The sequence below is a fragment of the Camelus ferus genome, chromosome 11, assembly GCF_009834535.1.
Source record: "Camelus ferus isolate YT-003-E chromosome 11, BCGSAC_Cfer_1.0, whole genome shotgun sequence".
Classification (NCBI taxonomy): Eukaryota; Metazoa; Chordata; class Mammalia; order Artiodactyla; family Camelidae; genus Camelus; species Camelus ferus.
The window spans coordinates 28,824,428-28,847,332 of NC_045706.1; the positions used below are offsets into that span (position 1 = coordinate 28,824,428).

General features: G+C 42.4%; 1 protein-coding gene across 2 annotated transcripts in view; it reads left to right on the forward strand.

Moving 5' to 3' along the window:
• The window catches only part of BLNK (B cell linker), a 73,806-nt gene that overhangs the window by 13,623 nt on the left and 37,278 nt on the right, over positions 1-22,905 (forward strand). For both annotated transcript variants that reach the window (XM_032491207.1, XM_006174405.3), the window contains 2 exons: positions 9,288-9,353; positions 13,140-13,189. In XM_032491207.1, the coding sequence (XP_032347098.1) occupies positions 9,301-9,353; positions 13,140-13,189 (103 nt within the window). In that variant the 5' untranslated portion in view covers positions 9,288-9,300. The remainder of the gene's footprint in view (positions 1-9,287; positions 9,354-13,139; positions 13,190-22,905) is intronic.

Genomic DNA, 22,905 nt, shown 5'->3' on the forward strand with positions numbered 1-22,905 from the left:
TACCTATCTGATTCACATGAGTTTCTTTAAATTAGCTTGTATTGCTTTCATAAACTGAACAAACAAGACTATTTTCAGTTGAGGACAAAAACCAGTTTAAGATATGAGATCCAAAAGATGTCATATGAGCCAAATAATAGTTCAAAAATTGCTATTAGCATTGGAGATTAAATGACTGATAAGTAGTAATGCCTGGGTGCTATGAATTCAAGATATATAGAAATGAAATTTAGAGCTACAAAATACCTACACGTCATGCAATTCAATCTCCTCCTTCCACAGAGGCAAAATTAAGTGATGACAAGCATCGGTCAGATTTGCATAGCCAGGAAGCTGCAGAGATTAGAGTAGAACCTGCTTCTCTGGACTCTCAATCCAGTGCTCTTTCCCTAAGTGGCCTCCCTTCCTGAACCCAAGAAATGACCTGGAAGGGGGAAGGAATGACCTGAGCTGGGTCTTGGGCTGGTGGGATGGAATGGGAACAACTGTGGGTTCTTAAGAGTAGGTTAATTATGTCTAAAGTTGATTGGGTTCAGGTTTTGAAGGCCTTTGAATGCCAAGCTAATGAGTTTGGACTTTTTCCTGCAAGAAATAGGGAGGCATCAAGGACTGTTCATGAGTAGAGTGAAGTGATAAAAGGAGCAATTTAAGAAAATGAATTTGGGGAAGGGGAGAGGCTGAAGGTAGGGAGGTGAGATGACATAGTCCACTGTCCATGGATCACAATGGCTGTATCTGAAGGAGTGGACAGGAGGTGTAGAGATGGGTAAGATTCATCTAAAGAGGAATTGATGCAACCGGTGACAGGAGATGAAGAGTCAGAGAGAGAAAAAAGGTCAAAGAAATCTCCGAACTTTCAAGCTTGACAATCCAAGAACACCAGATTACAAGGTTATTTTCTTCTTTTGCTTACACAGATTGAGATTTTCTATAATGTATTAAAATAACAAAATAAAATGTACTATAAAGATGAAAAGCAGCATCTGAAAAAGAAATGTAGACTCAAGAACGTGAGATCATTTAAACTCCTGATAAAGGAGGAAGTCAGCTAAAGAATCAGCAGACCTAGTGATGATCGTTACACTTTTAAAAATCCATTCATAGCACAAAGTAGTTAAGAGACCGGATGTTTACCCTCTGTACATACACCAAAGAAACTATTAGAGTGATTGCTACTCCAGATTGACCTCAGAAACATAAAAATTGGAGACTCCAGGCCAGTTGTGAGGAGAGCATAGGTCGATATTCTAAGAGCAGCCACTCAAGTAGGTGTAGATAATTGACAAGCAGTGACCCGGGTAGTTCTGGGAGTTCAGAGTGAGACTGAATAACTCTCGGCCAAGACAAAAAGCCAGGCTTGATTCAGTAGACACTGGGGAGCTGCTGCAGGCCCTTGAGGAGGGAGTGGCCTGGTGAAAGCTGGGGTTTTAGAAACATCAGTTGAAGAGGCCCCAACAACCTTCCTAGTGTGAATTGGAAGGGTACGCTGCCGGAGGCAGCTTTTTCCTGGTGTAAAGGGGAAGCCATAGGCTTGGATCTCGGCTGTGGGAGAAGGACCGGCCCTGTAGATACTGAAAGGATGAAACTCCAGAACTGGACTCGAGGTTAAAATGTGGGCATGCGGGAAGAGGAAGGATCTGCCTGATCTTTTTGTTTGCAAAGAGTTGCTTGAATACGAAACCCTCTTTAATCCATTCCTAAATCCAGATTAAATAGGGATTTTCTCAGGTCAACACTGCTTTACATTCCACCTTTTCTGGAAAAACAGAGTGAAAAAAAATGTACTAAAACCTGCCTTTTCATGGTCCTCTGTGAGTGCACTGAGGAGCTAAAATGAAAGCAAGATGTTTTCTGATTTTTTTTTCACTAAACTTAAAAAAATACTTCTTGCAGATGATACCATCTTTTAAATCATCTCCTGTATTTAATAAAAATTATTGGAAAGGTATTTTGTACAATATGAATTTTCCTGGGCTAGTCTTTGTTGATCTGGCCATATGCAGCTATATTCCTTGTGCCCCTCGGCCCTGGTGGAGCTCTGCATCCCACCAATTCATCCTTCCGTGGCTTGTTCTTTTCCTCCATGTACCTGGGGCTGTTCTCAGCCTGCAGACACCTTTCTGATGGGCAGTCAGCATCTGTGGGTTCCTCTCCAACCTGTACTCTCTTAGCCAGCAGGTCTTCCCTGAAGCATCTACAAAGATCTATCCAAATGATGCTGCCAGTGCTTCTCAGCCTTGGCCTCACACTGGAATGACCTGGGAGCCAATGGTCTAGCAGGGAGACCTGGATCTGAGGATTATTAAAAGCTCCCCAAGTGATTCTAACGTGTAGCCAAAGTCAAGAGCGCTTCTCCAGCCTAACTTTTCTTTCAAGAAGATGTACAGAGACTGCTCACTGATGAAAGCTTTTAATTTCAATTCAGAGAATACTCATTGAGGAAGGCTGGGCTCCTGGAGTCCAAGTCCCTGCTCCGATGCCAGGCTGCCTGGGAACAGGAAGCAGGCAGACAAGGAGGAGCTCTGTGCCCGACTTGTACCGATCTGAGCACAGGTGAAGGGAAAGCCTGCTCATCAGAACCCACAGCTGATTCTTTCTGCTCTTTTCCCCTATTGAAAGCAGACATCACAACATTGCCTAAAATTCCTGTTTGCCCGTGTGTTCCTCTCCTGGGGAGAGAGTCTGGGTAAGACTTTGGCACCCGGGTATGGAGTAAAGAGTAATAGATGCCGTTAAAGATATTTCGGGCAATAGAGGGCAGGTGAGAAGATACTCTGAAGGTTGGCAAGTCCTCTCTTTCGTTTTGCAATTAAGCCTGGCCTAGAAGGCGATAAATCTGCCCTGGCCCTTTAAAAAGTCCAGCAGTCTGAAGTTTTTATCTCTTAATTTAATTTTATCTCAGCAAGCACATCAGTTTTACTTGTACTAAACTTAGTGTTGCTTAAAATGCTCTCTCCTTACACTTGGATACAGATGACTGTATGGAAGCATTTATCAGTACTAAAGGCCCCTTAAGAACCCAAAGTGTATCCAGCGCTGCTTCTTACCAGCACTCACTTCTCCTGGTCTCCTCAGGTCTGGTCTGGTCATCTCTCCCTCCACTCAAGCACAGAGGGCCTGAGATCTCACTGCTTCCTGTCACACCCACCTGGGTCAGAGTTTCAGTTAAAGACCCTTCAGTTCGCAGGGGGAGGAAAGGTGAGGTAAAGACTAGCTGGCTAAGCAGATAAAGCCTAAGGATGGTGCTTACTTAGGAAAATATTCAAGATATAGGTAGAGGATGCAGACTACAAAATGCAAGTATGATCTTAATTGTGTAAAATCTATACATATTATACATGTGTAGTAAAAACTTGGAAGGCTGTTAAATTAAATGTTAAAAGTGGGGGTTTAGACTTAAGAATGACATTTTGAGTATTATTTTCAAATTTTGATACAATGAACATCTATTGCATACAGCTGCCATTACAGTGTCATACAAAATAATTCCACTGCCCTAAAAATCCCATTCCACCTGTTCATCTTTCCTTCCCTCTTCCCAAACTCCTGACAACAACTGATCTTTTTTACTGTCTCCGTAGTTTTGCCTTTTCCAGATTCCACTTGGAATCATACAGTATGTAGCCTTTTCAGATTGGGCTCTTTTACTTAGCATATATTTGGGCTCTTTTACTTAGCATATATTACATTTTTAATCAGAAATCATCAGAAACTTGAAACTGTACAACCCATACTACCAGCCATTACTTATCTATGACTCCAAAAAAGAAAACAAAAAGAGTGGCTATCCTTTGCCATTCAAATTATAGGACCCCGTCCCACCTTCACAGACTTCCTGCCCCCAGGATTCTGGGAGTCCTGGGCTGCTCACACCTCTCACTCTGGCTCTCGCTTGTCTCCAGATCCATTCACTAGCCTTCTTGGAGCCATTTTGGTGCAGATGGTTTGGCGCATCCTCTAGGTTCCATCTGGATTTCTTTGGCCACAAACCCATCCCTTATTTCCCCACAATCCTAACAGAGTTATGAATGCATAATAAGACTTCACTGGAATTTGAGGAATAACAGAAGGGAAGTACAACACAGAGAGTGATTTATATTTGCTGCTGGACAAGGCTTCCCTCAGTGTCCTTGCCCGTTCTTCAGGTCCTCCCTGGTTTGCTTCCAGCCAGAAACCACTTCAAGTGCCAGCTCACCTCTGCACTATGGGATTCCTTCAAGAGGTCAACTCAATCTGTAGTCTAGGGACCAGCACCAGAAGGTCCCAGGAAGGCAAGAAACATCCCGGTACCAGAGCCCAAGACCTGCCTACCACATCCTCATTTTCCTCACTTCCAGTTTCTGGACTGGAGTCTTTGCAGGATGAGTGACAGTGAGGACAACCCATCCCCCACAGACAGGGCTATGGTTGTGTCTTAGACCCAACGCCACCACATTCCGTGTTACTCTGTTTTCAAGCATCATATTAGGAACAGCAAAATCCCAGCCATGGCGCTCTGTTCGGTGCAGGTCCACTTACTTTTTGATTATTGCACAATGTGAGGAGCATGTCCTTCCTGCAGCCCCTTCATCTCCACTCTGCAGCTGATGTGAAGTATGGCTCAAGAAGGAAGTATGTGACTATAAGATAAATAAAAATTGACAGGCACAAGGTAGTCTAAATCCACACAGAGAAAAATCAAGTCCCATAAAGAAGTGACAGTGTAGTAAAGCACACATCCAAATTGTGTTACCAAACTGACCACTCAGCTTCTCTGTCTGAAACTTTGCACTTGGGTTAACGAGGATTTTAATGTTCCCCAAGCAGGTATTTGCTTTACTTGGCACAACTAAAAGGCCTGCAGTGGAAAAAAGGTATGATCTATCAAAGGGTGGTCTCCTGACTGGTGGAGTCAGCATCACCTGGGAACTTACTAGAAATGCAAATTCTCCAATCCTTCTGCAGACCTATGCAATCAGAAACTCTGGGGGTGTTGTGAAACTCTGGGTTTCAGTGGCACTCCTGGTGATTCCGGTACAGTTCACTGTGAGAACCAGTGGTCTGTCAGATTCTAAAGTAAGCTGCTTCTCTTTGAAGGCAAAAAACTGCTGGTAACCTTCAAATGATGATTTTTTTTTCTCTCTCAGGACATCATGGGATCTAAATGTACTGAGATTCTGGCCTAGCCAGGGCCACACTAATACAGTGTGTTGTTAATTAAATAGGTTCATTGATATTAACTCAAAAGCTTGAAAAAAATGTTAAACAATGGCGAAGGAGAGAATATAAAATTTGACTTGGTTTATACAAAGAATAATTATAATTATCTCTATGACCTATTCACCATTTTTAAGTGACAAAATACTATACTGCTTTAAAATTATGCATAAAATTATTTATGTATTAGTATCATTTTAAAACATGTTAGATAGGCTTTGTTCTTTGTTTTATTTTGTTACACGTACATGGCTGGCTTTCACAACTTTAAAAAATTTGAACATTGTAATCCTATTATCCTTCTCCCAATCATGGAAGGATATCTCCAAAAGGAGTAATCAAAGTGAAGCTACTTTATGCCTTACCTATTTTCACCTACACACAACTTATCACAGTAAGGCAGCTGACGTATAACCTGAGAGCAGCCTCTCCTGGAACAATCAAGTTGCACCTTTCTTTGCTACTGCATATGCTTTAAGTTGTAGTAGAGAAAAAAGTGCTCCAAGATGGAGCAGATGGTACTAGAGGGCAGCAAAAGCTGTTCATCACACAGTCTATGAAGAGTTGATAAAATGAGCTGAGAGCATCACCACATCTTCTAGGTTTGGGGGACACTGAGTCGTACCAGGTAACATAAGTTTGGCAGCCATAACTGAGCAGTCTGTGGACATGGGGATTTGTGTGAATGAGATGCAGAGGGAGGAGAAAATTTTTTAACACAAAATGTATAGTCTATGAAACAAGTCAACAATTTAGTATAACTATAGATTCTAATTATAATTATTTTAATAATCTATAATTAAAACTAATTAGGACATGCCAAGAAGCATTGAATACCAGGCTGAACACATGAGAAAATTACATCAAACTTTTTTTGCAATGATTTACATCTTTATATCTGCACCTACAGCGAAGTTGCTTATGCATATCAGCCCCTGGCACCCTGTTACGCTGCATGTGTCTCCCTCTTGACTAACTTCTGGTCGGGTCCTTCACTCTGGCTCATTTTGCTCTTCAACCTGGTTAGGTATTAACTTAGGCTAGACATTCCATTCAATTACAGTCAGCTTATAACCAGAGTTGCCCTCTGCTCTCCACTTGAAATTACTGAACCCATTCCAGTCAATCCATTTCAAGCTCTCTCTCTGTGTCTCTTCCTCTCTACTCCCAGACCTCCTATCTCTCATTTTCCCTCATTCCTCCATCTCACAGATTCTCCATAGTTCCTCAGGAAAAGGAGCAAGGAGGTTGCGTAGGATATACATGAGCAAATCTAGAGTACTGCATGGTTCTCAGGCAACTCGAGGGTCCAGTTCGAGGGACCCTCTATGCTCTCCGATGGGCCAGGTGGTCCTCTTCTCTCTCATCCATCCTCTTCTCTCTGCTGCTGAGCCTGGTGCTTTGCTGAGTTCTCACACTTATGGGAATCAATATGCCTAGCTTCCCTAGTTGGGGATATAAAATGTGGTCTCATTTCCTTTGCTACCCAAACTATGACTTGGCACTGACCTCCCCACATTCAAGCTTTTGCCCTTCAGCGAGTCCCCCAGTTATGTAGATAATTCCCCAAGATGCAGCCTTAAAGATGTCATGAAAGAAGTGTCTCCTATCTTTCTACTCCACCCTCCAGCCTGTCCTCCCCTCCCTTTGCGCTCCACCCCTCCATGCCTGTGGAATATACCCTACCACAAGCCAGGCCAAGGCTGGGTGGCAGATCCTGACAGGGTGCTACTGAAGATTCAGGGACAATGGAGAGACGTTATCTTGTTGAAAATGGCTATGTGGATGGCTCTTCTCAGAGCGGAGGTGCAGGCCCATTCTCAGGTTCAGGGACTCCCCACCACTGAGACCCCCATTCAGGTTCGTCTGTGCTCTTCAGGCCTCCAGGTCATCACAGTCATTAGACCTGGAAGGGAAAAGCACTCCTCCAAATCCCGAGTCTAAATTCCCATTTCTTGTTTGATAATCTCCCTTTTCCTAAGATGTTGAGAGTAGGAACGTGTATTCCCTACACAGTAAATCTCCCACCACCTCCTTGGTGCCCAGGGGCCCTCCGGAAACAACCACAGCAGAACATCAGCGTAGGAGAGTTACTCAGCCTTGAATTAACACTTAGTAGAGGACGTCAGCACGCCAAGCCAGGCGGAGTTCCTCTGACAAGCTGTCCTCTCTCTCATCCTCTCAACTGCTCCATCGCTACACCAAAAAGCTTCGCAGCATATGCACTGTAAATCCTTACATAACCCAAGAAAATATTTCTCCCAGATTCCAGCCAACAGGATTTCCTAGACCTGTGTTAAGCTTAATTGTGCACCACTATTCATATTAGCTAACAGAAGGCCTAGCTCCCAGAGTCAGAGAAATCTGCCTTTTGTAATTTAAAAAAAATCCATTTTCCCCAAGAACAATGGCTATATACAAGCTTTCATTTCATTAACTGAAGGGCTCAATCAAATAGTTCTCTCAGAACAAAGGAAAGGCTTGCCTGAAAGGTAAATTCAAATGTTACTCTTTCAAGGCAGAACCATGTGAAATTTTATTTAGATATATTTTAAGTTAGAAAATTATTATGAAGAAAATAAAACATGGTCCTATACTCTGACCCTTTTTCTAATTTGTGAACTTTTTTAACTTCAGTTGGCTTTGAGAACAACCATTTAACAACTTCTTGCACATTTTTATAAAAATTTACGTACATATCAGCACAAAACACAGATCATATGCACATTCTGAATTTTCCTTTCTTCTTTCTTTCTTTTCTTTCTCCTCATTCTACATTTTCATTTACCTTAATAATATCTCTTGAGGATTTTTACATGTCAGCCATACAAATGTATGTTTCTTTTTATTTTTTAAGGTCTGTTGTATTCCATTCATGGCTTTATCAAAGTTTATTTAACTAGTTCCCTTTAAATGATAAATGGGCATTTAGGTTGTTTCCAGGTATTTTAATGGGACAGGCAGGAAAGAATAGGGTTATTACATAAAACTCTGGAATAAACTTGCTGATATGTATCTATCTGTGTAGTTTTGTGACTATGTTCATAAGGTAAATTCCTAGCAGTGGAATTTCTGGGTCAAAAGGCATGGAGGTTTTAAATTTTGGCGGATATTGATTGTAATAATTAACACTCCCAAGAGTATCTATATTTGCTTACTCTTGCCAACCCTGGGGATTATTACGCTTATTAAGTTTTGCCAGTCTGATAGGCAGAACATGATATCTCACTGCTGTTTCTATTAGAGTTTTAGAGCTCTTTAGATATAAGTGATGGTAAATAACTTTTCGTTAGTCTGTTGGCCACTTGTGTTTTTTTCTGTTAGCTATGTGTTCACATCTTTTGCTCATTTTCGTATTGAATTGTTTAAACATTTTTTTACTGAGTTGTAAGATTTCTTTGTTAGTCAAAACATGTAGTTATTATTATTACTATTATTATTACTATTATTATTATTATTATTATTATTATTATTATTATTATTAATGTGTCACAAATATTTCTTCCAGCATGTCATTTATCTTTTGATTTTGTTCCTATTACCTTTCTGCAAAAGTTTCAATATCTATGCAATCACATTCATTCATTATTTTCTTTATGGCTTCTGTGTATGTGCAATTTTTAAGCAACAATTTTTCCTGATTCTACCTAGTAAAGTTAACCAAAAAAAAAAAATCTTGTGCTTGATTTCAGTGTATATTGTTTCCTTCATTGTATCTCCATCTTTGCAATGTTGATGCTCAGAGGACAATAAGTGATAAACAGTGAGGCTATGATAGATTAGAATGCTTTTGCTTCACATGTCTTCTCATAATACACTGGGAATTGGAATTCCTCTTACATCCTGAGACTGACCCACACATCCAATAGACGGGGTCATGGCCCAGTGACCACACTCCTTAGAGAATCAGTCACACTTTCCCTCTACTCAAGTAGAAGATAGTCAACCTAATTAAAAACAAAATAATTCATGCTATTTGGGGGTTTTATTGCAGGATTTTTTTCCTTCTTTTTTTGTGGTTCAAGAAGGATAGGAGACTTTTTTTTAAATCTACCTTATTAATATTTGATGTTTAATTTCATTTCTTACAGGCAGCTTCAAAAGATGGTCCATGATATTAAGAACAATGAAGGTGGAATAATGAACAAAATCAAAAAGTAAGTTAGATGCCATAGTACTAATGTAAGCACTTCTTTAGGTAAATGACATCTCATGTCAGCCTGTGCTGCATGGAAGAAAGCAAAGCTCTTTGTTACCTGAACGCAGAATTGCAACCTCTTCAGCACATGACCCTTTCTTGCTCATGACTAGAGTCATGGTGGTCAGACCCACATACAGGAAACATGGTGAGTGAGTGGACGGTACTCAGGTACTTTGCTTTTCCCTCTCACTGCAGGAAAGGTGAGCTATGCCATTCAAGGTGCCTAGCAAACATCAAAAAAGATGTTTACAGAAACAGGACAATCATTTAGCTAAGGGCCACCAGGACATGCTTAGAGAAATCCAAAAGAGATATACCAGGACATAGCCTGTCTTCTTTAGGATGCCACACCTGTTTTCCATATTTTGATTTCTGTTTTTTCAAATATGGCCTTAAAATTGTGTTTTCAATTGGCACTTGGAGAGGGGAAGTAAGAATTCCTTTTTTTTTTTTCCATTGGAAGGAGGGTAATTAGGTTTACTTATTCACTTATTCTTAGAGGAAGTACTGGGGATGGAACCCAGCACCTCATGCACGCTAAGCATGCACTCTACCACTTGAGCTATACCCTCCCCATCAAGAATTCCAAATCTTCCTGCACACCAAAAAAAAATTCTCAAATTTTATTTTAAGAGAATAGAAATTATACATACCTGCATTTGCCACTCAAAATTTAAGTCAAGAGGAAAGGGAAAATGGTATTCTGTTAAGTCTTTAAGGTTTTTTGTTTTTGTTTTTGTTTCTAATTAAAGTTGTACAGATTCATCAGGAAAGAAAATTAAATAGTTCAGAATTGTATAAAGTCAAAATCTCCCACTTTTTCATATCCCAATCCCAACCTACTCCCCAGAAATGGACACTGTCATGAGTGAATTTAGCATATATATCTATATGTGCATGTTTACTCACACACATACACACACACACTGACGTAGATATAGTACACACCTACATATGTATTATTTTCATCATGAATGGCATCACAGTACATAAATATTCTACCTACTTGCTTTGGTTGTTGGTTTTACTTAATGCTATATCATGGACATGTTTCTTTGTTAGTATGTAAAAATAAACCATGTACCTTTAACCAACTATATATTGGTGGACATTTTTTAAATTGGGAGTGAGAGTTTAAGCTGGCACATTTTTGGAGGGTAGTCTGATAATATCACTCAAAATTTTGTGGTCATTTCTTTCAGTTTAACTGTCACAAATAATACTTCAATAAATATCCTTTGCAGACTTTGAATATACTAGAAAGCCAAATTCCTGAAATGAAATTTCTAGTTTCTGGGTGGGAGGATTTGTCCCCTTGAAATTATGATTGATATCACCAAATTGCTTTCCAAAAATTTTGTACCACCAATAGTATATAAAAGCTCATTTCCTTGTGCCTTCAGGACAGAGAATTTTCATTTTTTTGAGATCCATTTTAATGTAATCAAATTTATTCACTTTTTTCCTTTAGGGTTTTTTTTTAAACTCTTTTTTCTTTGAGGGGGGCAGGTAATGAGATTTGTTTCTTTCATTATTATTATTATTATTATTATTATTATTATTATTATTATTTTAGTGGAGGTACTGGAGATTGAACCCAGGACCTTATGCATGCTGAGCATGCACTACCGCTGAGCTGTATACCCTCCTCCTGGTATCTCCTTTTTTTTTTTTTTTTTTTTTTTTTGGTCTTTGCTAAACTTAAGAGTAAGAAATCACTTTTCATGGGGTTTTTAGTCTGTAAAATATAAATGAGTCTCAATATGTGTAAGTGATCATCAGAAAATAGTTAAAATGGTCTGCTCATGGGACGGTGGTCATCACATAGAGGAGGAGAATTTGTCTTCATGTGTTCTGTCCTATGACTGGGAGAATTGTTTGATTGTTTTCATTTATTATTTCTGATACATATAGAATTGAAATGAGAGAGCCCTGATAGTCATTGTTTTAATTACTAGTAATTCCAGATTAATTACCCCACAGTTGTGAATTTTACAATACACCAATTTTCTCAATAATGTGAAGTTTTGTATAAAATGTCTCTCTATTCCATAGCCAGTCAGACTTATAAGCAGCCATGGAGCTCAAATTTTTCCAGACAATTTCTATTTCATTCTGCCCATTATCTTCAAATGCACTTTTACTTGACAAACCATGTTTCTTCTCAGCTTAGAAAACACAGCTGCCACAGTCATGATCCAGGGTGAAGTCAGTGACCCTCTGGTTCTGAGTGCCCTGACTTTAAGCTCTTACTCATAACCAGGCAACAGGTGCTACCTTGAAAGGAGGAAGCATGGTTAAGCACACTGGTTTCCTAACACAAGACCGTGACAGAGTTGTCACTGGTTCACGGCCGAATGAGAAACTAAGGACCCTGAAGTGTTGGGGGTTGGCGTGCAGCTGTTGGCTGCTCAGTGAGGCCCAGATCACTGGTCTGTGTTCACTGACCAACAGTCCTTTCTTGAATCTGTCTTTTATCCTGAGATGATAACCTTCATACATTTGGGAGTATTAAAATATCCTTTCTTTCTTTCTTCTTTTTTTCTTTTTTTAAGTGATGGCAATAATGGGCAATCATTGGTTTGTGTTTTTTGAAATCTTACTGGTCCATGAACAGACCTGGTACCAGACCCAGTTTTTTTTTTTTCCTCCCTTCCTTTCAACACCTTGGACAATCTCTCTCTCTGGATCTCATCGTAGGTCTAATGACAATATCTTCCCAGCACACCCAGCTGGCTTGCTGAGAACTGAATGAAATAATAGACAGGAGAACCTGTGGGTAAACAAAATGCAGAATTTCTAGGCAAATAGAAGTATTCTTATTTTTGCAACATTACAATTCTTATAAGGCTTATTTTTTGTAATCAAATGTAAATTTCTGTACTTTTTTTCCAAAAAATGAAATATGTTTTGTACATAAAAGTTACCTTATACACTGTGATATTTTAGTAAATGAAGTCTCCTGCTTTTTACACAGGTTTTATTTATATATATTTTAAATTTCACCAAGCAAATCATTCATAAGTAAAACGGGTAACTATTACTAAAAATAATACTTCACTGTAAACTTTGACATTTGAAATAATGGAAGGGGAAATGTTGTCAGACTTACAAAAAGCCTAAAAACTGGGATATGCTTTTAAAATGTAATTTTAGTGAGTGGGGAAGGATTGTGAATATTCAGCACATTTCATACACATGTAAAGACAGTAAAGCGGTTTTGAGGGCACCTGAGCAGTTCAGCTTCTACTCTAAATATCACAATCCCTAACCTGGAGACACTCACTGCTCACTTATTTGGCATTTTTTTTCACTAGTGCAAAAATAATTTCAGTACAACCTACAACTAAAATGCTCATTGTAGCTAATTTTTCCTATTATTTAAAATGTTTATTAAATTATTTATTAAAATAGAGTTCATCTTCTCTTACCTTCCTATCAATCAATCAACATTTATCTTCCTTGAACCTCTGAACTCAGAGCTTTTTGTATTCTGACCTCTCAGAGCTCCTTCACCTCCTGACTTCACCTTTGCCAAGTCACAGCCACACTGCACACTGGAGAGGTGGGGAGAGATGGGAGACCTCTGACTAATAGCGTCACTACATTTACAATGCATTTAGTCCAAAGGAAGCCATCATTCTATTAGTTAACTACCTGTTATCTCTATAGCTGTTAACATTATGGACCTTGACAACAGTCGTCCTGCCCACTGACCATTTGTCTAATTTGTTATCTATAGGCTGAAAGTTAAAGCACCTCCAAGTGTGCCTCGAAGGGACTATGCCTCAGGTAAGAGTATTTCTAAAATACTTGGACTCTTAACTAATATAATGTTCATAATTACTTCTTGAAAGGAGAACAATGTTCTACTCATTTGAAAACAAAATGAGCCCATCCTAATTTTAAGAATGACCAAATCTATTAGGCATTGATTATAGTGGGTATGTAGTACTCCTTCAATCCATCCATTCACCCATCCACTCAACTATTTACCAAATATGTATTAAGTGTCTTCTGTGTGCCAGGCACATACAAGGTCTTAGGTAGAAATACAGTGAAAATAAGATAGATCTAGTCCCCACCCTCACAGAATTTATAGTCTAGAAGGGAAAATAGATGGTGTCAAAGCAATTACAATTCAGTGTGTTGGGGAAGAACAAAGTTCTATGGAAATATACCACAACAGTATCTGATCTAATCTGAGGTGGAGGCTGTGGAGGAAGTGGGGAATGGAAGGCTTCCTAGATGAAGAATTGCTAAAATGGATATTTGATAGCCAGTGAGGTGGGGTAGGGGGTAGAACAGGTCATTGATGGCAAATAGTTACTCAGTTCTCTCAGAGTTTAGCCCCCAACCTCATTCCAACTAGGATCAACTTTGTCAGCAGAGAGGAGTTAGTCTTGAGATTAGCAGCATTTAGGGCAGTGGTGAGCCAAGTAAATTCCCCACCACATTTTCCTTTTCTAAAACAGATGTATTAGGAGGATAGGTCTAACATATCATTCTACTGGCTTAAACATAAAGATGTCCTGGACACGGACAGACCTATACAGCCCTCAGTGAAAACCACAGGGCTACGGACATCGATGAAGACTCTTCCTCTCCAGGGCAACAGCTAAAACCAAATCACAACCTTAACAGGTGATTACTATTTTGTTTTATTTTTTCTGTCACTGATTGCAATAGTAATAAATCAGATAGCTGTGTTCCTCTTGAGCACTAATGAAATCATATCACATTGAGAAATGCTGACCAGCAAACCAAGCCTGGTCACTGACCCACTGGACCACTTTCCAGAACTCACTAGGTCACAGAATATTTATTGACCTCACATCGCCAGTCAGTCAGCAAATCTAGACAGTTAGGGGATTCCTTTGCAGTTTGGAACTAAAAAATAAAGACCCTGTCCTGATCTTTAAAAATCAAATTTGTCTATGGCCATACCACCCTGAAAGCACCTGTCCTTGTCTAAAATAAACCTAATCAAAAGTCAGTGAGAACAAACACATTCTTCCCTTTAAGTTATTAAAAAAAAGAAAAGAAATCAAAGCAGGCGACACCTGTTAAAAACCCAAAGATTTGATGGGAAAATTTGGACTCCTGGAGTCGCAGGCTTAAAAGGAGCCCTGAAGTCGGGTAGTCTAACATCCGATCCAATGCTTAAAGCCGCCCCACCACCATGTACCACTAACAAGGCCCACTTTCTGCTTGGGCACCTCCTGTGATGACCTCCCACGCCTGTCTGGTCCAGTCAGGGAGGGACAGCCCTGGCTAGACACAGATATGATCCACTTCCCTGTGGCTTCCTGAGTCTGTCCAGATGGCCACACAGTACAAGTCTTTCAATATTTAAGGAAGTGGAAATAGAGCTGGTCTGTGCAACTTCAAGGATACAATTAAGAAGTTGGGTCATTTGAACTGTTTCTCCTCTAGAATAAACGTCTCCAGGTGCTTCAGCTATACCACATATTTTTTGATTCATTCAACAAGTATTACCCAAGTGTGTCCTGTGTGATACTCACTGTGCTATATGGAGTAGGGAATAAAATATAGTCCCGTAACCTTAAAGCACCTAATGACTAGTGGAGTGTCAGATAATAAACAAGAATGCCAACAGGTAAATATAAATTACCGAACGTGGTAACTGCTATGAAGGAACATGGCAGGTGCAGTGATAGGGAATCATTATGGGGTGCGGGAACAACTTAAGTAATCAGGGAAGGTCTCTCTGAGGAGATGACATTTAATTAGAGTCCTGGGGAGCGGGCAGGAACATCTGTCACTTTGTAGATGCCCCAAAAGCATTGGAGAGGCTGGACACAAACATTAGGAGCTCAGAGGCAATTCATGGAAACCTAAGTGACTAATATATCTGATTTCAGGGTGGAGGTCTCCTGGGGGGTCCCCTCATGCTCATCCCCTCACCCAGGCGCCTCCTTTCCTATACTTTTTACTTGGGTGAAAGATACGTAGCATTCCTGACTTGTTCACCCTTTTGTCTAAGCCACACACACAGCGGGAATCATCCTTGATTCTTCCTCTTCCTTCACCCTGTACAAAAAAATTAATCTCTAAATCCTATTAATTCTATCTTCGAAGTGCTTCTCAAATATCTTTGCTCCTCTCTGTTTACATAGCTAGAGCTCAAACCCTTGGCATCTCTTGCTTGTCCTCATACAGAAGCCTCTGAATAGTCTCCTTAATGCCTGACTCCATGTGGTCCTCTCAGTCCCCACCAGAGAATTGTTCTGAAGTACCTTTGCTTAAATATTTTCATGGCTCTATATCCCCAACAAGAGGAACCACAAACCACTCAGCCTGCACGCAAGATCCTTCAATGTCTAGCCACCAACTGACTGTGTAACCTTGGACAACTCACTCTTCTCTCCATATCTATATCATGCAGGACTGAAGCAGATCTCTTAGGTTCCAGCCAAAGCTAATACTTAACACTCTGGCAGAAACACAAGTCTTGGGAGTCCAGGGCTCAGCGATGAAGCAAGCCTCTCCTACCCTTCCCTGGCTTTAGGAATTTGCATTTTCCAATCTCCCTGATTCTCACAAGTGTCCCCTTTCTTGACCTCAGACACCTGCTCTCTTCCCTGAAATCCCTCAAATAGTCTTTTTTTTTTTAACAATTTTAAAAAATTTGGGGAGGGGAGAGGGGGAGATAATTAACTATTTTTTTTTTTTTTTAATGGAGGAACTGGGGATTGGACCCAGGACCTCGTGCATGCTAAGTACATGCTCTACTACTGAGCTGTACCCTCCCTCTCCCACAAAGACTCCTGATATCAGTACCTTTGTACTTAAGATCTCCTGAAACACAGAAACATGGCCCAGCCGGGTCTTCTAAGCATTTGCTACTCAGAGTGTAAATCCTAACCTAGCAGCATCAGCATCGCTTGGGAGCTTGTTAGAAATGCAAAATCTCTGCCCCACCCTAAAACTAATGGATCAGAATTTGCATTTTAACAAGAACTCCAGGGGATCTGGATGTATTTTAAATTTGAGAAACCCTGCTATAAACCACCAATTCTGTCCTTATTGCTTCTCCTAAACTGAAAGGCAAATTTTTTGAAGTTCCAGGATCTCAGACATTCGTCCTATTGCTTCACAGACCAGTGAGGCCTTGCCTAATCTCCCTGCTTTTACACTCAATCTCAGGAAAGGCAAAACCTCCATCCCTTGCCACTCCCTGTCCCCTCCATGTTCCAGGAGCACTCTCAGCTACTTCCCCTGAGCCTTGGGGTCCCTGTGCAGCTGCAAGCTTAGTGCCTCAAAAGTCAGCCCCGACAGTTCTCCTGAACCCAGGGAGTCTTCAAGGACCTCAGAGGCTCCAGGCTTGGAGACCTTAGCCCACCAGACCTCCTGAGTCCAGGAGGCCCGTCAGGTGCTCACTGGAGGCGTGGGCAGATTTGGTCCACCACGCCTCCTGAAACAGCCCTACCTGTTTCTACTGGACACTGGAATTATGTCTCTTTCCAGTCCCAGAAGCAAATGGCTTCCCAGACCCTTTAAGCCACGCCGGAAAGCCCGACTTTGGTGATGCCGACCTTCAGAGTGCAGAGGATGGAAAGAGCCAGTGCCCCCAGAGGTCATTAGACAAGTCACCACAGTCCCTCCTCTAGATAGAGTGTGGAAGGACAAAGCGTGAATTATACACAGAATGGAGGCCTGGACCTCCTACAGATGCAGGCCAGCCCAGCGTGCAGCCTGCTGCTTCCACTTTAGACCCCGCTGCTCAAAGGGACCTCACAGTCCACCGAGCAGAGAGCATTACTCCCGGACAGTCAGTGTTGCTGTGGGAAGGGAAGAAGATGTTCAAAACATACTGGGCATTTACTCTGTTACTGGGCTTGACAGACATTAGCTCATTTAATCTCCCATCAGCCCATTGTATAGAAATGACTGTCTCAGTTTCACACGTGAGGAAAATGTGTCTCGGGAACATTATATATATAACCCGTCCAAAGATCCCGTGGTCACTAACAGGAAAACCCACCACAGGCTCCCATTCCGCTGCTCTCCCTTTGACCCAAGCTGGGATTGTTATACTTTTCTGGGGCACTTCTTATTTACTATTCCGAAAGCCCCTGAGCCTCTGATGTTGACACCAGAACCTGCTTCCTGAGCTTTCAGAGTGGAACAGCCTCCTGTATCTTTGAGTCTGAGGTCTGGCTTGAAAGGGGGTGGGGGAGGATCAATCATGGTGTCCCCATAGTCTTCTGAGGTCATTTCAGAAGTTCCACTAGGCGCTTCATAAACCCCTGAGAGGTCAGAACTGAACAAGGCCTCTCTCCTTGTACCCTAGGGCCCTGACACCAAGGGGCTGTTGTGTCCCCAGGGGGTCCACCTTCTCCTCCCCACCACCGATGTCATACAGAGAGATCAGAGTAATGATAAAGAGGCAAAGGAAGGTCCTTGGACAGGGACTGCTTGGTAAATGCCCACCACAGAAGCACAGAGCGTGTATAACAACTCTTTGTCCACAAAAAAGTGAAATATAACCTGCTTTTCCCCTGTTCTGGTGTCCTTAGTGAAGCCAGTATTTACTTAATTTGTTGTCTCCCTGGTTACCCTCTCACTGGTGGTACCAGCAGAGCTGACATGGGGAGAGCTGTATTCGACATCAGTCCTGCCTCATGGAACTAAGAATAGAAGAATGAAACTTGGACTCATACGTATTTTAACACCTAGAAAGTCCTGAAAGATCACCCCATCCAAGCTGCTCATGTTAGGGATAAGTAGAGACCAGAGAGGCATAGTGACTGCCCCAGGTCAAGCAGCCAGCTGATGACCAAGCCAGGACTGTGTCCCCCATTTCTGTACCCACCCTTCCTGCTAACAGGGCCCTGTGAAGGATGAATGAATATACAGACCAAGGGAACTTCTAAAATGTTAAGTATTTAGTTGCAAGCCACCTGACCCAGCCAGCCTGGATCCGGCCTTGGCCTCAGCTCCCCTCACTAAGTTACATCCCTTTCTCCCCTTGGGATGTACCCGGTGCGACTGTCAACTTGCCGCCTTCCCCGCAGCCTCTGTAGTTCTGCTTTCTGTTCCTTCCCTGTGTCTGTCCCCACACCGCAGCCAGAACACCTTCCTTCCTTCTTTTCTTCCTGCATCCTGCTGAGGTCTTCCCACTGGTTCCCTGCATCCCACCACCAGCTCTGCAAGAGGAGAAATGGGCAGGGCCCAGTGGCACAGAGCAGAGCCTCCAGGGTGGAATCAGGCCAGAGCTGAAGCTGCGTGCTGACACGCAGCCGTGGAGCTTATCCCTCAGTGCCCAATGGGTGGGACGCCACCAATGTGCCCCACAGTTTCTGATGCTCTGAATGACACCCCCTCCCAGAGGCTGAATTCATACCCTCTCCCTCAAGCTCTCAACAGAGTCCTTACTGTCCTTTCAGCCATCCTTTTCCGTTCCCAAAACCCCCCGTCTGGTTCAGCCTCTGTCTCTTCACACCTGGGCCACTCAAACACCTTCCCCGTCTGCCTCCCCATCTCCAGCTTGTTACTGGAACCTGCAGTGCCCACTGTGGCTAGAGCATCCCCTTGGCTGGCAACGATCCTGGCTTTGTCTATCTGTTGGCATATTTTCCTGTGACTGTCCAGTGCAACTAGTCCATCTATGCAAGTCTTGTAGATGCCTCCTTCTATCCACTGGCTAAGCCGTACTTCTGGGACTGACACACAAGACCCTGTCAACTTCATTCTCTTGCTCAAGTCCCAGTCTTCCTTCAAGGCTCATATAACCTCTCAGCCCTCACTGAGTGCAGCCATCTCCAAACTCTCCCAGTGCCTGGAATTATGACCAGTTGCTGGGGCATTCATTGGGAAATTTACACCACCTGGACCGTCCTCAATCCAAAAGATGATTGTTTTTCCAGACACGATATTTTATTTCCATTGTAGAGGCTGATTCAATAAGAAGATCTTGGACTTTGGTGTGGTTTAGGCCTGGGTTGGAATCCTGGCTTTTCCCCCTAAGCATTGAACTTAGAAAAGTTTTGTGATTTTGCCAAGCCTCTGATTCCTGATCTAGAGATAAGAATACCTATCCTTCAGGTTATTGTGAGAATTAAAGAGAAAGTAATTTCATAGTAATAATCCTCATTCATTGGGCCCTGACTCTGTGTCAAATACTCTTCTAAGTACTTTCCATATGTTAATTCATTTCATTCTCTCAAAACCCCATGATATAGGTACTACCAATAATGTCCATTTTAGTGATGAGAAAAATTGAGGCCCAGAGGTTAAGCAGTTTGCCTAAGGTCACACTGCTAGCAAATGACAGAATCAGGGTTTTGAGCAAGGCAGCCTGACTCTACCACCCAAGCTCAAAGCCTTGCACGTCTTGGCCTGCAGCAGATGCTGAGACGGAGGCAGGCCATTCTAACATGTCTCCTTGTGCCAGGTGCTGTGCGCACAGGTTGAGAGGGCCACATTGACCACCAACCCTGGGCCAGGCAAGGGGAGGATGTGTGGCATGGGGTTATGACACAGTAAATAGAGCATAAACCCCACACCAGGTACACAATATGACAGGAAAGGCTCTCCCTGACAAGGAGGTCCAACCAGCATCTCAGCTCCCTGGCAGAGGGGTGCAATTTCACACCCCAGATTAATCCCCTGGCCCACATTCAACTTGAACTTATTCTCCTGAAAGTTTTATTCACTGCGCTAGAGGCTGTCTTGGATCCATTTCCTTGTGGTAGCCATACTGCATGGTGGCTATTAGAGTGAAATAGGATTAGTATCATTTTGAGGGTTGATTAAGACACGGTCAATCCCCAAGACAACAATGAGTAACATTAGCACAGCACTGAATGTGTGTCAGGCCTTGAGAAGCACTTCACTGTGTACTACATTAATTGAACCTCACAAAAACACGAGGCAGGCACTATTCTTATCCTTGTTTCACAGGCAAAGAAGCTGAGCTTTAAACAATCAAAGTACTGATTCACTGCCAAACAGGTAGTAAAGAGCAGAGCCAGGATTTGAACCCAGGGAACCTGGTTCTAAAACCACCACCTGCACACTTTGGGAGGCTCCCTGAGATGCTGGAAGACCACCCACTACTTGGATCTAGTACTTTGGATTGTTACACTTTTCAGCCTGGGCAATGGTTTGCTGGGTTGTGACTTTATGAGTGTGATGCTGTGAATTGCCTGTAGGGCCAGAAGATGGATGTAGCTGAGGATGGGGGGTGGGTGCCAATCAAATAATCTCTACCACAAGATGCTTCCCTCTCTCTTCTGCCTCGATGTACCACGATGCCTGGATTGGGCCATTCTTGTTTCTCCTAGGTTTTATCTGAATGCTGGAGTGGAAGGCCAGGTGGTTCACACAAGATTTCAGCTGCAGGAGCTGAATACTGATAGCCTGGCCTCCAATCCAGCCCCCAGACTCATCTGCCATGTGCTCAGACAGGTTTTGCCTGTCTTAGCCCCAGTTTCCTTGACTGTAAAATAGAGATAATAATACTACCATATAGTACTTTTTCTAGGATAAATGAAGAAATACATTTATAGCACTTTGCCTAACACCCAACAAATAAGAAGTATTCAGTAATGGAATCTCTTATTATTATCCACATTTTCACTGATTCAACTCATTTATTGGTTTATGTTTTTATTAGTGCATAGATGACAAATGCAAAATGCCATCCAGGTCCAAAGATAAATAGGTCTTGCGGCCTTACTTTTCAGCACAAAGAGACACAAATGACTTAGTCACAGCACAGAGCAGAATGAAGTACACGTGACATCAGGTGCCAGTAGCATTTAAGAGGGCCCAGAGGAAGGAGTGATGGGTTATGACCAGAGAGACTGGGGAGGACCTTGTGGAGGAAGGATGATGGAGAGTTCCATGGAAGAAGGAAGATGGGGTAGGGAAGCAGTGTGAGCAGAGCAGAGAACTGCCAAAAGAGCAGGACGGAGGAACAAGCTGTTGGTTTTTCCGCAGGGGAGTGTGGAAGACCCTGCTGCGAGAGGAGTCGATGGGATGGAGGGACAGCAGGTGCAGGCGTCCGAAGGTGTTGACACAGAAGCTTGACTTTATTCCATAGGGAGCCACTGATAATTCTTGAGGAAAGGAACAGCATGACCCAACCCTTATTTTAAGAAAATAACTAGAAACAGTTGGAAGGATGACTTGGTGAGGAAAGAAAATGGAGACAGGAAGACGAGTTGGATGACTGCTGCAACTACTCTCACCAGCAGCTGATCATAAATAGACCCTAACTCACTGAGAAAAGCTGACCAAAGCGAGGAAGTGTGTTTTATAAACGCATTTCATAAAGGTTTCTCTTTGAAGTGGTTTAAACAGAAGCATCTTGCTGCCTTAACTTCTGACCTTCAGTTATCCCCAAAGTTAAGGTATTAGAATCTTATTGCCCTACTATGCCTGTACTGACATGTTGAGAAGAGGACTTATTCACTTATTCTTTAGTTTATTGGCAAACCTAATGGTTTCAATACACTATGATTTTGTATAAGTCAACTCAGAGAATAATTTCATAAGAATTATTTTCTGTTAATGTCAAGTCCAGTCATCCCACACTGGACTTGTAGAATGAAGCTTCTTCTTAGTGCCTGTCATATTTTTCCCAAGAGAGGGCGCTGTTGCTGCCACTGCTTAAAATCTGGCCACCCTGATCCAAAGACCTCCTTCCTGCCCCCACTTCACCTCCACAGTTCTTTCCCTTGTGCCTCTTGGAATCCCCCTGGAGCTGGAGTCAGTGGTCTGCTTGGAATCCCCCTGGAGCTGGAGTCAGTTTCTGGGGGACTCTGGGGCCATCCACCGGGCCCTCTGGCAGTGGCCGCTCAGTGGGATGGGAGGGGAGCTGGGACCCTTTATGGTGCAGTCATCAGAGCCACTCTGCCCTCTGAGCCTGTGTCTGGTTGATCTCCTACACAGCAGAGTGAACCGTAATTAGACTCTAAGGTCAGTTTATGTGATGGGACTGATGCTAAGCTTCTCATACTCTAAATGTGTTTTAGAGGAAAAGGGGTTAGTCTCCCTGGTTGTCATAATCCAGACCTATTTTATGGTTCAAGATCATAAGCTACTTAAGACCTGTCACATCTATTTTTATAGCTCCTCTGTAGCCTAGGACAGTGCCTGCACCCTGGAGCTCAAAGACAGCGAGGCAGCCTGGCACTGGGGTGCGGAGCACGCGCCTGGAAGTCAATCAGCCTGCAGGGCTCAACTCCTGTCTCCACTGCCATTTACTGTCTGACCTTGGGCTCATGGCTTATTTTCTCTAGGCCTCAGTTTCCCCACAAGGTCTTTGAGAGAGCTAAGTGCATACAATGCTCTGATAATATGGCCTGACATGCAGTAAAGCATTGGTTAAAAGATTTTTTTAAATAAAAAAGTTAGAGCCAGAGAGAATCATAGAAGTTATCCCCTTTTATAGATCTGGAATTTTACCTTATAGATCTGGAAACTGAGGCCCAGAAACATTAGATGTTCCTGCCTACTCTCCAAGTAGTGAGGAA